Raw genomic sequence first — 11,076 nt, 5'->3', positions numbered from 1 at the left:
ACTCCTTGATAGAGCTTCCCCGGGAGAAGCCTTATCTGGCTGAACTGTGTAGGGGGTTTTTTTGGGGGGGGCTCGGCTGGTTTGTTGGGGGTTTTTTTGAGACAAAGCCAAGTTCCCAAGGAAACGTGACGTGGCCTTTTCCACCTGCCTCCCCTGCCAGCCCTCCCTGCTCCCTGCAAAGCCAAGGGCTCCCCGTGCCCCGGCTGGGAGACCCCTCTGCCCTTTCTCATTTGCAGCTCTGCCCTGCCAACGAGCCCATCCTCTCTCAGCCAGCCCAGGGGAAGGGTCCTGAAGTGCCATTTCTGCATGTCAGTGCCCACAGAGCGGCGTGTGCGTTCCCCGGGGCAGCACCCAGGCCCATTGGCTTCCCCCATGGCTCTGCAGGGCAGGCAGCTTCTGCTGCTTGGGCTCGGCACACAGGTTTCAACGGCGGTGGGAAGGACTCCTGCAGCCCCTGCCGGCACACAGGCAGCAGCGGCTTCTCCAGCACGTTCCCGAGAGAGGCGTTCCCTCAGTCACCGCGGGGCCGGGCCTGGGCCGCTGCGGGGCCGTGTCAGCGCTGGCCGGCGCCGGCCCCGGCAGCTGCAGGGGAAGCTTCTGGCCGGGCTCCGCCTGTGGGGGCCGCCGTTGCAGCGGTCCGAGCACACAGCGGCCCCGCGCGGGGGAACAGCAATGGGCTCCCCCACGTTACAGCAAAGCACAAACAGAAGGGGGGGTCATGGCAACCCCCTCCCAAGATCGCCATGCTGGGCTCTCCCTACCTGGCTCCTCCCTGGCAGGTGATTCAGCATCTTGCCCACTGCCTGCTGTGACATGAAGGAGCCCACCAGCCCCTGGGGCTCCTCGTAGCTCTGGAGGAGCTGCTGCAGCAGCTGTCCTCTGATTTCCAGTCAGCTCCAGTCAACTCCAGCTTTCCAAGGGTGTTCTCCAGCTGCCTGATCTGGGAACAACAGCAGTGGCACAGTCAGGACACTGCCACCAGCGTTGGGACCCTTCGTCTGTCCCCTCCCTGCCCAATCCCTTGGCACAGCCGCAGCCCCTCGGGCACTGCTGCAGCTCACCTTCCCCTCCTTGCCCTGCAGCTCGCTGCCCAGGCCCTGCAGGGACGACACTCGGTCTTGCAGCTCAGCCAGGACACTAGTTCCAGAGCAACGTTCCAGAGCAGCTGTGGGTGCCTCAGCAGGTCTCTGAGTCTCCCTTTGGACCCTTTCAACTGGTGAAGCAGGAAGGGGTCCAGCCTGGGCATCTGACACAGGCTGGCAGGTTCTGGATCCCATCCTGCTGTCGTGCCCAGGCTGGAGCTGGGGAGCTGTCTTGAAGGAGCTCTGCTGGGGTTGGGGTCCAGGGTGGTGGGTTGGGGTTGGGTCCTGGCTGGTGAGTGACTGTGTCACTTAACCAGTGTTTTTTATGTATTCCCTCACTGAGTTTTATAACTGTTCCTTGTTCTGTTTGATTAAACTGCTGTTATTTCAGCCTTCACAGGCTCTTTGCCTCCGATCCCCTTTTCCTTTTCCTGGCTGGGCAAAACCACAACCCCCAGAATCCCAGAGTGGTGGGGGTGGGAAGGGCCCTGCAGAGCTCACCCAGCCCAAGGCTCTGCTAAAGCAGGTCCATGAGGGGCACAGCAAAGTGTCCAGGTGGGTTTGGAAACCTCCTGAGGAGCCTTCACACCCTCCCTGGGCAGCCTGGGCCAGGGCTCCCTCACCTCACACCAAAGGACTTTCTCCTGGTGTTTCAGTGGAACTGGTTGTGTTCCAGCTCATGGCCATCACCCCTTGTCCTGTGGGAGAGGGGCTGAGCTGAGGGAGGGGTGAGTACTAAAGGAACCAGCCCCAGCTCACCTATGTCCTGCATGTGGCGTTAGTCCTGGGTGAGGGGGAACATCTCATGTCGCAGTTTTTACCTGTTGCCCCTTGTCCCCATCATTTGCCATCACTGAGAACAGCCTGGCTCCAGCCTCCTCACACCCATCCTTTGTGTATTTGTAACATTAATGTCACCCCTCAGTCTCCTCCAAGCTGCAGAGCCCCAGCTCCCTAAGCCTCATCTCTGTGGCCCTTCGCTGAACTCTCTGCAGCAGTTCCCTGTCCTTCTGCAACTGAGGGGCCAGAACTGGACACAATATTCCAGATTCTGTCTCACAAGGGCAGAGCAGAGGGGGAGCAGAACCTCCCTGACCTACTGCCCACAACCCTTCTAATCCAGCCCAGGATGCCATTGGATCTTCTCCCGAAATCGAGGTCAGGTTTGAAAACACCCATCACCATCCTCCCCCCCAAACACACACACCTGGGACCATTTGGCAGCTGCAGGCCATAACTGAGCTGAGAATGGTTCCTTTAATGCTCACCCCTCCCTCAGCTCAGCCCCTCTCCCAGCCTCTGTGCTGCTGTGTCCCAGCTGCCCCACAGCCTCCTCCTCAGGGGCTGCCTGTGCTGCTGCAGTGGAGCAGCCCCAGGGGTTTCTCCCTTGGTGCTTGTGCTGTGCTGGGGCTGTCCCTGGGGTCTCCCCATCCCCTGGGGACGCTTCACCTCTGCCCTGAGCCCTGGCCCTCGCTGGCGCCTCAGCTGCTGCCATCCCCAGCCGTCCTGTGAGTAGTGTGCCAATGGGGGGGGGAGTTTAGCTTAATTTGGGTGTTTAAGCACTAACCCGAGGCCTGTGGGGTGCTTCAAGCCATCAGTGGTGTGGCAATGAGCAGGGTGGGAGGCCGGGGCCCAGAGCTCTGCCCTGCCTGTGGGGGGGGACACAAGGGCAGTGAGCCCCCCATCCTCAGGCTGGTCTGTGCAGTGGGGGGATATGTGTGGGGTCTCCCCCCAGCACAGGAGCTGCCCTGTGCTGTGAGGGGTGGGATGGGGCCAGCCAGCAGTGCTGAGGCCTGGGGGGGGCTCATTCATGGCACAGGTAGGGGCTGGGGGGGACATTTCAGGAGGCTCCATGGTGGGGTTTTGGCTGCACCCCCCACACACAGGGGGTCCTCACTGGGTGGGCACAGGCCCCACAAGGCCTCCCCCCCCCCAATCTCCTCTTTGGGGGCTGATGGCAGTCCCTGGGGGGGGCCACCCAGGGCAAAGAGAAGAGGCAGAGACAGCTGCTGTTAAAAAAGTGATTTTTAATGTGTTTTTAATTATTATTCTTTTTAAATTAATACAAAACCTTCCACCTGTTTTTGTGGGATTTTCTTTTCCTCTTTTTTTTTTTGTGTTTGTTTTCCTTTACTTTTTTTTAAGCAACATTGATTTGAAAACTAAAAACCCCCCCAGCACCCCCAGGGAAAGGCCGTGGCCAGTGGGGCACCGGGACATGGGGGGTGTCACCTTGATTAACCCCCCACGAGGGGTCCTGAGGGAGGGAGGACAGGGCTGGGGGTGGGGGGTGAGTCTGTGCAAGCTGGGCTGAATTTGGGAAGCCTGAGGAGAGGCACCGTTTGCTCTTGGGTGCTGCAACGTGAGCCCAGCAGCTCCAGAGCTGGGGAGGGTGGTGGGCAGTGGCTCTGTGCCCTGAGCTGGGCTGCTGACAGCCACCTCCTGCCTTTTTATTTGCTCCCCCTTTCCCCTCTCCTGCCCTGCTGCACAGGGGTGGGAGGGGAACCATAGGGACCCCCCTCACCTGCCAGCCAGCAGCCAGCTCTGTGCTGCTGCTCCTGTCTCTGGGTTTATATACATTACATACATTTATATATTATATATTTCTTTTTAAAAAAGGGGGGGTTTGGAGGGAGAAAGGACCAGCTGGTGACTCCTGCAGCGGCTCCCCTGGGCTGGTGCCCCCCACCCCACCCCCCCAAATAATAATAAAACCTAGAAAATGCCTCCAGTGCGTTTCTGAGGGAGCCCCTGCTCCCAGCGCCCTGGCCCAGCCCCCCCTGCCATCCCAGCCTTATCTCTGCCCATCCATGGTGGCCACGGCTTTCTGTGGGGGGGCGGGGGCCGGGGGCGCCGGGGGCCAGGCGGGCTGGTGCAGGTGGTGGTGGTGGAGGCCGTGGGCGGTGGGGGAGGAGGGGGGCAGCCAGGAGGGCTGGTGGCTGGGGGGAGAGGAGGCCCAGAAGGGGCTGAAGCTGCCGGGGGGGGAACAGGCCATGGAGGTGATGGGGCTGTTGCTGCTCTGCAGGCTCTCGGACGTCCGCAGCTTGGAGAACATGGCCAGGGCGTCCGGGAAGTTGGGCGGCGTGGCCGGCGTGTTGCTGGGGGTGCACATCTGTGGGGAGGGAGGGGAGAGGAGAGAAGGGGCTGTCAGATCAGCTGAGGATGCTTTTGGGGGTCCCATTGCTGGGGATCCTGGCTTCACCCCACACCCAGGGTCTGGCTGGGCCTGGGGTCCCCAGCACTGCTGTGCAGCCCTCAAGGGTCCAGGGAGCTCCCCCAAAGGTGTGGGGGGGGCCCGGGGAGGGTCTCCAGCCCTCTGTAGGAAGGACATTTTGGACTAGCCAAGGTGCTTGGAGCCCTGGGATAAGACACATTTTGGGGAGGGGACACACAGCTCTGTTGGCAGCTGCCCCTTGGAGAGGAGCAGCAGGGACGGGGCTGGGTCCCCGTCCAGGGTCTAGCAGGATCAGTGTGGAGGGTGCTGGGGACCCACCTGGCCCTGCAGGAGCCCACTCATGTCACACCCCATTAGGGCAGAGGGAGTAGGAGGCAGGCAGTGTCCCCTGGGACAGGAGGTGGTGGCTGGGCCCCAGGCAGTTCCTGGTACAGCCCCTGCCTTTTGTGTACATGGCTAAATTTAGTGCCCCCCTCCCACCCAGCCAGGCCAAATCCAGCCCTTGCTGCTGCCAGTCTCACTGAGGGGGGAGAACGTGGGTCTGCAATGGGGCTGGGAGCACCCAGAGCCCCAAGTCAGCCAGCAACTTGCTGTGCTCTGAGAATGGGGGTGACAGAGCCCCCATGCAAAGGGGTTAGGGGGGGTTGGCTTCACCCCAACAGTGCAAAACAGGGTGGGCACCTGCCCCAATGCCCCTGGCTCCCCTTTTCGGAGGCTGTTGGCTGTTCTGAACACACACAGGGGCTGAGAATAGCAACACCTTGTGCATCCTGGTATTGGGGGGGCAACTCGGGGTCTTGGGGGCACTTCCCACCCCAAATCCACCGAGCAACATCCCCCTGAGGCTGCACAGGGGGCATGGGGCGATGGATGGGGTGTAGTGGGGGTGTGCTGGAATGGGGGGGGAGTGTGGCCAAGGGGAATCTGCCCCAAATGCCTGTTGCCCTCATGGAGCTGCAACTGAGCAGCATCTGCTGCCCTCAGCCCTGGGGGTGGATGGATGGGGGATTGGGGGAACGCTGCTCCTGGAGAAGAGCTGCTGTACATCCCCCTTGCCAGGGCTCATCCCCAGATCCAGCAGCCCCAGCATACACAAGATCCCAAATCCTTTGAGGTTCCTCCCCCTCCCCTTCCTGGCCACTCTCAGGAGGGGAAGAGGGGCAAGGCAGGACATGGGTGCTGCCCACCCCTGGCTTTGCTGGCTGTGGGATGCTCCCCAGCCTGGGGGCAGCAGCACCCCTCAGAGCCGTGCTGGAGGGGTAGGGATGAGCTCCAGCAGCGTGGAGAGCTGGCACACCCCAAACATGCCATCACCAAGCAGGTTTGTGGGGAGCTGGGGATGTTCCTCTGTGCACACACTGAGAGCTCAGCTCAGAGCTCACCTGAGAGCAGGAGCAAGCCAGGCTTTGGGAGGTTCCTTTTTACAGCATAGCAATGTGGCAGTATCTGAGAAGCCACTTGTTGCAAAAAAAAACCAACCTCCAAGTGACTGGTGTTCTGCAAAACCCACCCCCCAGCACAGCCTCACCCCCCCAGCAGCCCTGGGGGTGATGCTGGAGGGGGACACAGCCAAAGGGGTTTCACACCAAAAATAAGGGCTGCCATGTCATTCCTGCCCTCCTCCTCCTCCACCACCTCACCCCCAGAAGCCACTCAGCTGTGGGGGGTCAGTTCCACCTGCTGCGGGGCTGACCTGGCTCCAGGAGCCCCTTTCTCACAACCCAGGCCTGTGCGGTGGGGGTGCTGAGTGTGGGGAGCACCCTCTTCCTCTGGGGTGAAGGCAATAACCACCCCAGGACCCCAGTGCACTCACAGCTTTGTTCTCTGCTGTTTGAGGAAGAAATAGAACCCGAGAGTAAAGCCCCTGGTGTCCCCCAGCCCAGGGGTAAGGGCTGCCCAGCATCTCCAGCTGCAGAGATCTGGATTTGGGGAGGTGTGTGTGGGGGCAGCAGCAAGAAAAGTGTCATAAATGCGGGGTGAGAATATCTGGGGAGAAGGAGAAGCGTTTTGTTTCACTACGGAGCACATGGTAGTAGAAGACACCAAGGGGAAGGGTCCTGCTGAGCCCCGGGCCCAGGGAGCAGGATGAGTCCCATCAGAGCCGCTTCCCATCCCACTCCCTGCAGCTCCCACCTGACCTCCAGCCCCTCTCCTCTCAGAAAAGGGGTTTTTTCTCCAGGTGACCCTTCAGGAGGTCCCTGAGGCAGCGAGAAAACGTGCAGGGTGAGGAGGAATGAAAACAAACAGGGGTTTCAGTGGGAGCCAGACGGCACAAGGACTTTGTGCAGGAGCCAGCACTTGGTGCCGGGCTGGCTGGTGACTTCCTGAGGGCAGAAGGGGAGGAATAAACCCCCCTAAATGGGCCAAGCCCAGCCCCACTCCCTCCCCCACACTCGGCACCAGCGAGTTCCCTCAACAGGAAAAGACAGAGATGTAAAATAACCCCTCCCGACTCCCCCCCTCCCACCTGCAGAGCAAGAACTTCCTCCCCTCGGCCAAGGTCAAGTGGGCTTTGGGGCAGGGGGGGCAGCAGTGACCCCCCCGTGTCCCGGGGAGCCCAGCTCCCAGCTCGGTGCCTGCCCAGACAAACTATTTCCTGGCAGACATTTTAGCTCGTGTTTACATTCGGCGGCTCCGGGTTCCTCCGGGCGCACGGCAACATGGCTGGCGGGGAGCTGGCGGCCCGGGGGGCTGCACACCCCGCCGGGGGGCACCTGGGGGGTCCTGAGCTAAAGGGGGGGTTGTGAGGGAGGGGGAGGGGGTGGCTGGCAGCTGCTGAGGTGGGTTTAAAGGCGGTTTGGAGGGTGTTGGGGTTGGGGAGGGGATGGGCGGGTGGGGGTGTGGAGAGGGGAGAGAGGGTCCCACTTACCATCTGCGGGGGGTGGTGGCTGCTGGGAATATTGGTCTCCTGGAAGAAGGCGCTCAGGGCCGTCTGTGGGGACACGCCATCAGCCCCGACCCACTCGAGACAAATGGGGGAGGAAAACACGGCTTCCCCCCCCCGCCTGCCCCGCAGCCCCCTGGGACCACCCTGGGGACCCCCGCCCCGCCGGCCCCACGGGTCGGGGCAGGCCGCTGCTGCCCTTCACCCGGCCCGCTCGGGATCGTATCCCCGTCACGCGTGGGTTCCCCGCTTTGTTTACGTGGGGTCCCCTCCCCCCGCGGCCCCAGCTGGGGGGAAGCCGCCCCCCCGCCGCCGGGCGCCGAGCCGCCGCTCGGGTTACGGCCCCGCTATAAATAGCCCCGGGGGGAGCTCGGAGCCCCTTCCCCTGCTCCCGCCCCCGCGCGGCTGCTGGGGGGGGCCGTGGCCGGGCCGCGCGTGTCGCTGGGCCGCAGCTGGGCCGGCCTTTCCCCCGCACGCCGTCCCCCGCCGCTCCGCGGCTCTGCGGGCAGGGGGGTGGCGGCCGGCTCCGGGGCGGCGAGGACGGACGGTGCGCCGGTTTGGGGAGGGGGCGCGGGGGCGGTTCCGGGCCCCGTCCCGTACCTCGAACTGCCAGTGGGCCGCCTGCAGCAGCTGCTTGGCCTGGTCGGCGGCGCAGCCGGCCGCCAGCACGAACTGGTTGATCATCACCTGGTGCCGCAGCTCCTCCATGTTCACGGACATGGCGGGGCCGGCCCCGCAGCGCGCGCCCCGCGCCGCGCCGACACCGGGGGGCGCCGCAGGGGGGGCCCGGGCCGGGCGCGGGGGGGGATCGCACCGGGAGGCGCCGTTCCCAGCGCGCTGATTGGCCGCCGCCGCGCCGCCCGCCCCCACGGGCGTTCGGTTCGAATCTTCCAGCTGCCCCCGCGCCGCGCCCCGCCCCGCCGCCTCCCCATTGGCCCGCGCTTGTGTTTTGGCTGCGGGCCGCGCCGCCATTGGGCGCTGGGCCTCGGGGGGCGGGGCGGCCGGCAGCGGCAGCGGCGCGGCCGCTGATTGGCTGCGCTGTGGCGGGGGGGGGGTCGCGGGCGCTGGTGACGTCACGGGCGCTGAGGCGGGGCCTGGAGCGGGGCAGGAGCCGCCTCAGCCCGGGCGCGGGCCCCAGCGCGGCCGCCTCGGGAACCGCAGGGGCTGGAGCGGCCCTGCAGAGCTCACCCAGCCCAGCCCCTGCTGCAGCAGGGTCCCCTCCATCAGGGGCACAGCAACGTGTCCAGGCAGGGTTGGGAACCTCCCTAGAAGGAGCCTCCACACCCTCCCTGGGCAGCCTGGGCCAGGGCTCCCTCACCCCACACCAAAGGACTTTCTCCTCATGTTTCACTGGAGCTGTTTGTGATCCAGCTCATGGCCATCACCCCTTGTCCTGTCGCTTGAGAGAAGAGAAAAAACTGCCCCATCCTCCTGACACGCACCCTTTAGGGACCTGTAAGCATTAATGAGCTCCCCCCTCAGTCTCCTCCAGGCTGAACAGCCCCAGGTCCCGCAGCCTTTCCCACAAGGAAGATGCTCCAGTCCCTGCTCATCTCTATAGCCCTGCATTGGCCTCCCTCCAGCAGTTCCCTGTCTCTCTGCAGCTGGAGAGCCCAGACTTGGACAGAGTACTCCAGGATAGCACTGCCACCTTTATCATCCTGGTGACTCCGAGCTTCAGCCACAGCCTGCGAGGGTGAGCTTCCCCCAATGGCTTCAGGGACTGAGTGGGACTGGGGCAATGGACACCTGGAAACGTTTAATTAAAAATGCAAAAGTGGCATTTAAAACCCAAAGAGATAAGCCAGGGGCTTTGCAAGATGGATGGTATCAAAATAAGTGGAACTAAACAGAGATTTGGCCAGTGGCAGAGGGTGAGGGACTGAGGCTTTGGAAGCAGCATCTGCAGCCAATTGCCCCTGTGGGGCTCCTGTGAGGGCTGGGTGGTCCCATGGAAGTGGGGTGCAGCAGCATGTGGTGCTCCCTCAAGCCCAGCCACCTTGGCCACCCAGCACCACATGCGGGTTTCCTGGGGCTGAGAGCTACCCTGGGGTGCTCAGGGGAGATCCCACTCACCAGGATGCAGTGATGGGTAACAGAGGGTCCTGCTTGCCCACATGAGGTTTTGGCTGCTTCATCCTCCTGGGACAAAACCACCCCTGAGGTGGGTGGAGGTGTGAGAGGAACAGTTCTGGGAGTGGCCAGGAGCCCAAACCCACCTGCCTCCAGCACACAGCCTCTTTACACAGAGCCTGGGAGAGCGCTGGGGATTTCCCTCTTGCATGCACAGCTTCTAGCTGAGTTGGCAAAGCAGTGAGCAGCCGGCCTGGGGCAGTGCCTGCCTCAACACCCAGGGAAACGCTGCTCTGAGCTCTCACAGAGCCGCGGGGCTCACGCAGGCAGCGGCTGTCTGGGGCTGTGGGAACACACAGCCTTTGTCACATTGGGAAGAGCAGGAAGGACTTTAGGCCCTGGGAATTGAACTCTGTGCCCAGCCTGGCACAGCCACAAGCCCGCTGCCAGTACCTCAGCCTTTGCCACCCTGCCAACCAGCTGGTGGGAGAAGCCCCTTTTTGGGGCAGGATTTGCAGCACAGGCAGGATTCACACCCAGCCTTCCCCGGCCTGATCCTGCCAGAGGTGCTATCCCACCTCCCCAGCCAGCATGCCCTGCCACCCATGGGCTCGCTCTCTGGGCAGGGACTGGGCCCCCAGCACCCTGCTGCACCCTCCAGGAGCTGTGCTGGGATCCAGCCCAGGGGGAAGGTGATGCAGCACCGCCGCTCTGGGCTCAGCACCAGCTGACAAAGGGCCCTCAGTCCCCTTGGGATTGTGCAGGGCTGGGATCAGAGCCAGCCCAGGGGTGAGGTGGTGGCTCTGCAGCCTGTGCCAGCGATTGCTGGAGGAACTGGGAGTGGACTGGGAATACTGGGTACATGACAAACATTTGCTTGACAAATGAGAGCCACTTGTGCTCCTGTTTCACCTTCCAGCAATCTGCTGCACCCTCCCCTGCCTGTTTCCCTCCAGGCACAGGAGGCAGGAGCAGGATCCCCTTTGCTGCCAACCCCCCTCAGCACATCCCACACCTGGGCAGCACGAGCACTTGGGACTCATCTTGCCCGGCAGCAGCTGTGTTTGGGGGTTAAACGTTGCTTTTTCTCTGTGCATTGAACTCCCCTTCCCCACAGCCCTGCTGGCTCAGCCCTGCTGGGCTTCCTCCTGGCTCTCCACGTGCTGGAGCCTGGCATGGCCGTGCCCAGGCAGGCCTGGGAGGGAACCTGCCCTCGAAGCTGTGTTGTCACCCAGCTCCTGCCTGTGTTCCCGCCCTCTGCTGCAGCACTGGCCTACAAAACCCTGTGCTGCAGTAAGGGCTGGGGAAATAAACCCACCTCCCTGCGAGCTGTGTGTGCACACAGCAGCTCTGCCTGGAATGCCTGCTGGGTTATGGATCTGCACGGGGATAACTTTGAATTATTGTCTGCACTAAACCCCTGCAGCCTGTTGTGTGCTGGTAATGAAACGTGCTGGCTCCCTCTCCCAGGCTCGCCTCGCTCGCTGTCGTCACTGGCTGGAGCAAGGCAGAGGAGCAGGCAGCTCAGCAGGGCTGGGCTGGGCTTTAAATCATCCATCTGCAGAACAGGGCTCCCCAAAATGTGCGCTGGGATGAGCTGGAATGAGTTCCTGGGGTCTCGAGGCTCCTGGTTAGAGCTGGAACAGGCTTCTGGTGGTGATGTTGCTCTCAGCTCTTCTCTGGCCAGTGATTCCGTTGACACCCAGCCCGGCTGTGGACACGGTGTCACTGCTGAGGCTGTGGGTCCGGGGCTGGGGGCAGCAGACTGACAAACAGGACACAGAGCTGGCCCCAGGCTCGCCACGGCGGTGCCTGCTCTTTGGTTTGGCTTTTCTCAGCCAGCCCTGGGACTGTGTGGGTAG

General features: G+C 62.8%; 1 protein-coding gene across 2 annotated transcripts; it reads right to left on the bottom strand.

The window, feature by feature from the left end:
* Positions 1–3,092: 3,092 nt before the first annotated feature.
* Positions 3,093–8,028, bottom strand: UBALD2 (UBA like domain containing 2). Of its 2 annotated transcripts, XM_062011060.1 has the most exons (3): positions 7,742–8,022; positions 7,127–7,189; positions 3,093–4,194 (listed from the first exon to the last, which is right to left on the bottom strand). In XM_062011060.1, exons 1-3 carry the CDS (start codon positions 7,859–7,861, stop codon positions 3,877–3,879), a joined length of 501 nt encoding a protein of 166 aa, XP_061867044.1. In that variant the 5' UTR covers positions 7,862–8,022; the 3' UTR covers positions 3,093–3,876. The 2 variants fall into 2 exon arrangements, with proteins under 2 accessions (XP_061867044.1, XP_061867045.1); XM_062011061.1 differs by lacking the exon at positions 7,127–7,189 and having other exon boundaries at positions 7,742–8,028.
* Between the last annotated feature and the right edge of the window lie 3,048 nt (positions 8,029–11,076).

This window comes from Colius striatus, chromosome 18 (genome assembly GCF_028858725.1).
Source record: "Colius striatus isolate bColStr4 chromosome 18, bColStr4.1.hap1, whole genome shotgun sequence".
Classification (NCBI taxonomy): Eukaryota; Metazoa; Chordata; class Aves; order Coliiformes; family Coliidae; genus Colius; species Colius striatus.
This window is presented reverse-complemented; position numbering and strand designations above follow the sequence as displayed.

Excerpts from the sequence above, each read along its gene's own strand:
- UBALD2 (XM_062011060.1), bottom strand. The coding sequence starts at position 7,861 with ATGTCCGTGAACATGGAGGAGCTGCGGCACCAGGTGATGATCAACCAG. Across the intron at positions 7,190-7,741 it reads CGGCCCACTGGCAGTTCGAG|ACGGCCCTGAGCGCCTTCTT; the intron begins GTACGGGACGGG and ends GTGTCCCCACAG. Across the intron at positions 4,195-7,126 it reads GCCACCACCCCCCGCAGATG|ATGTGCACCCCCAGCAACAC; the intron begins GTAAGTGGGACC and ends CCCTCCCCACAG.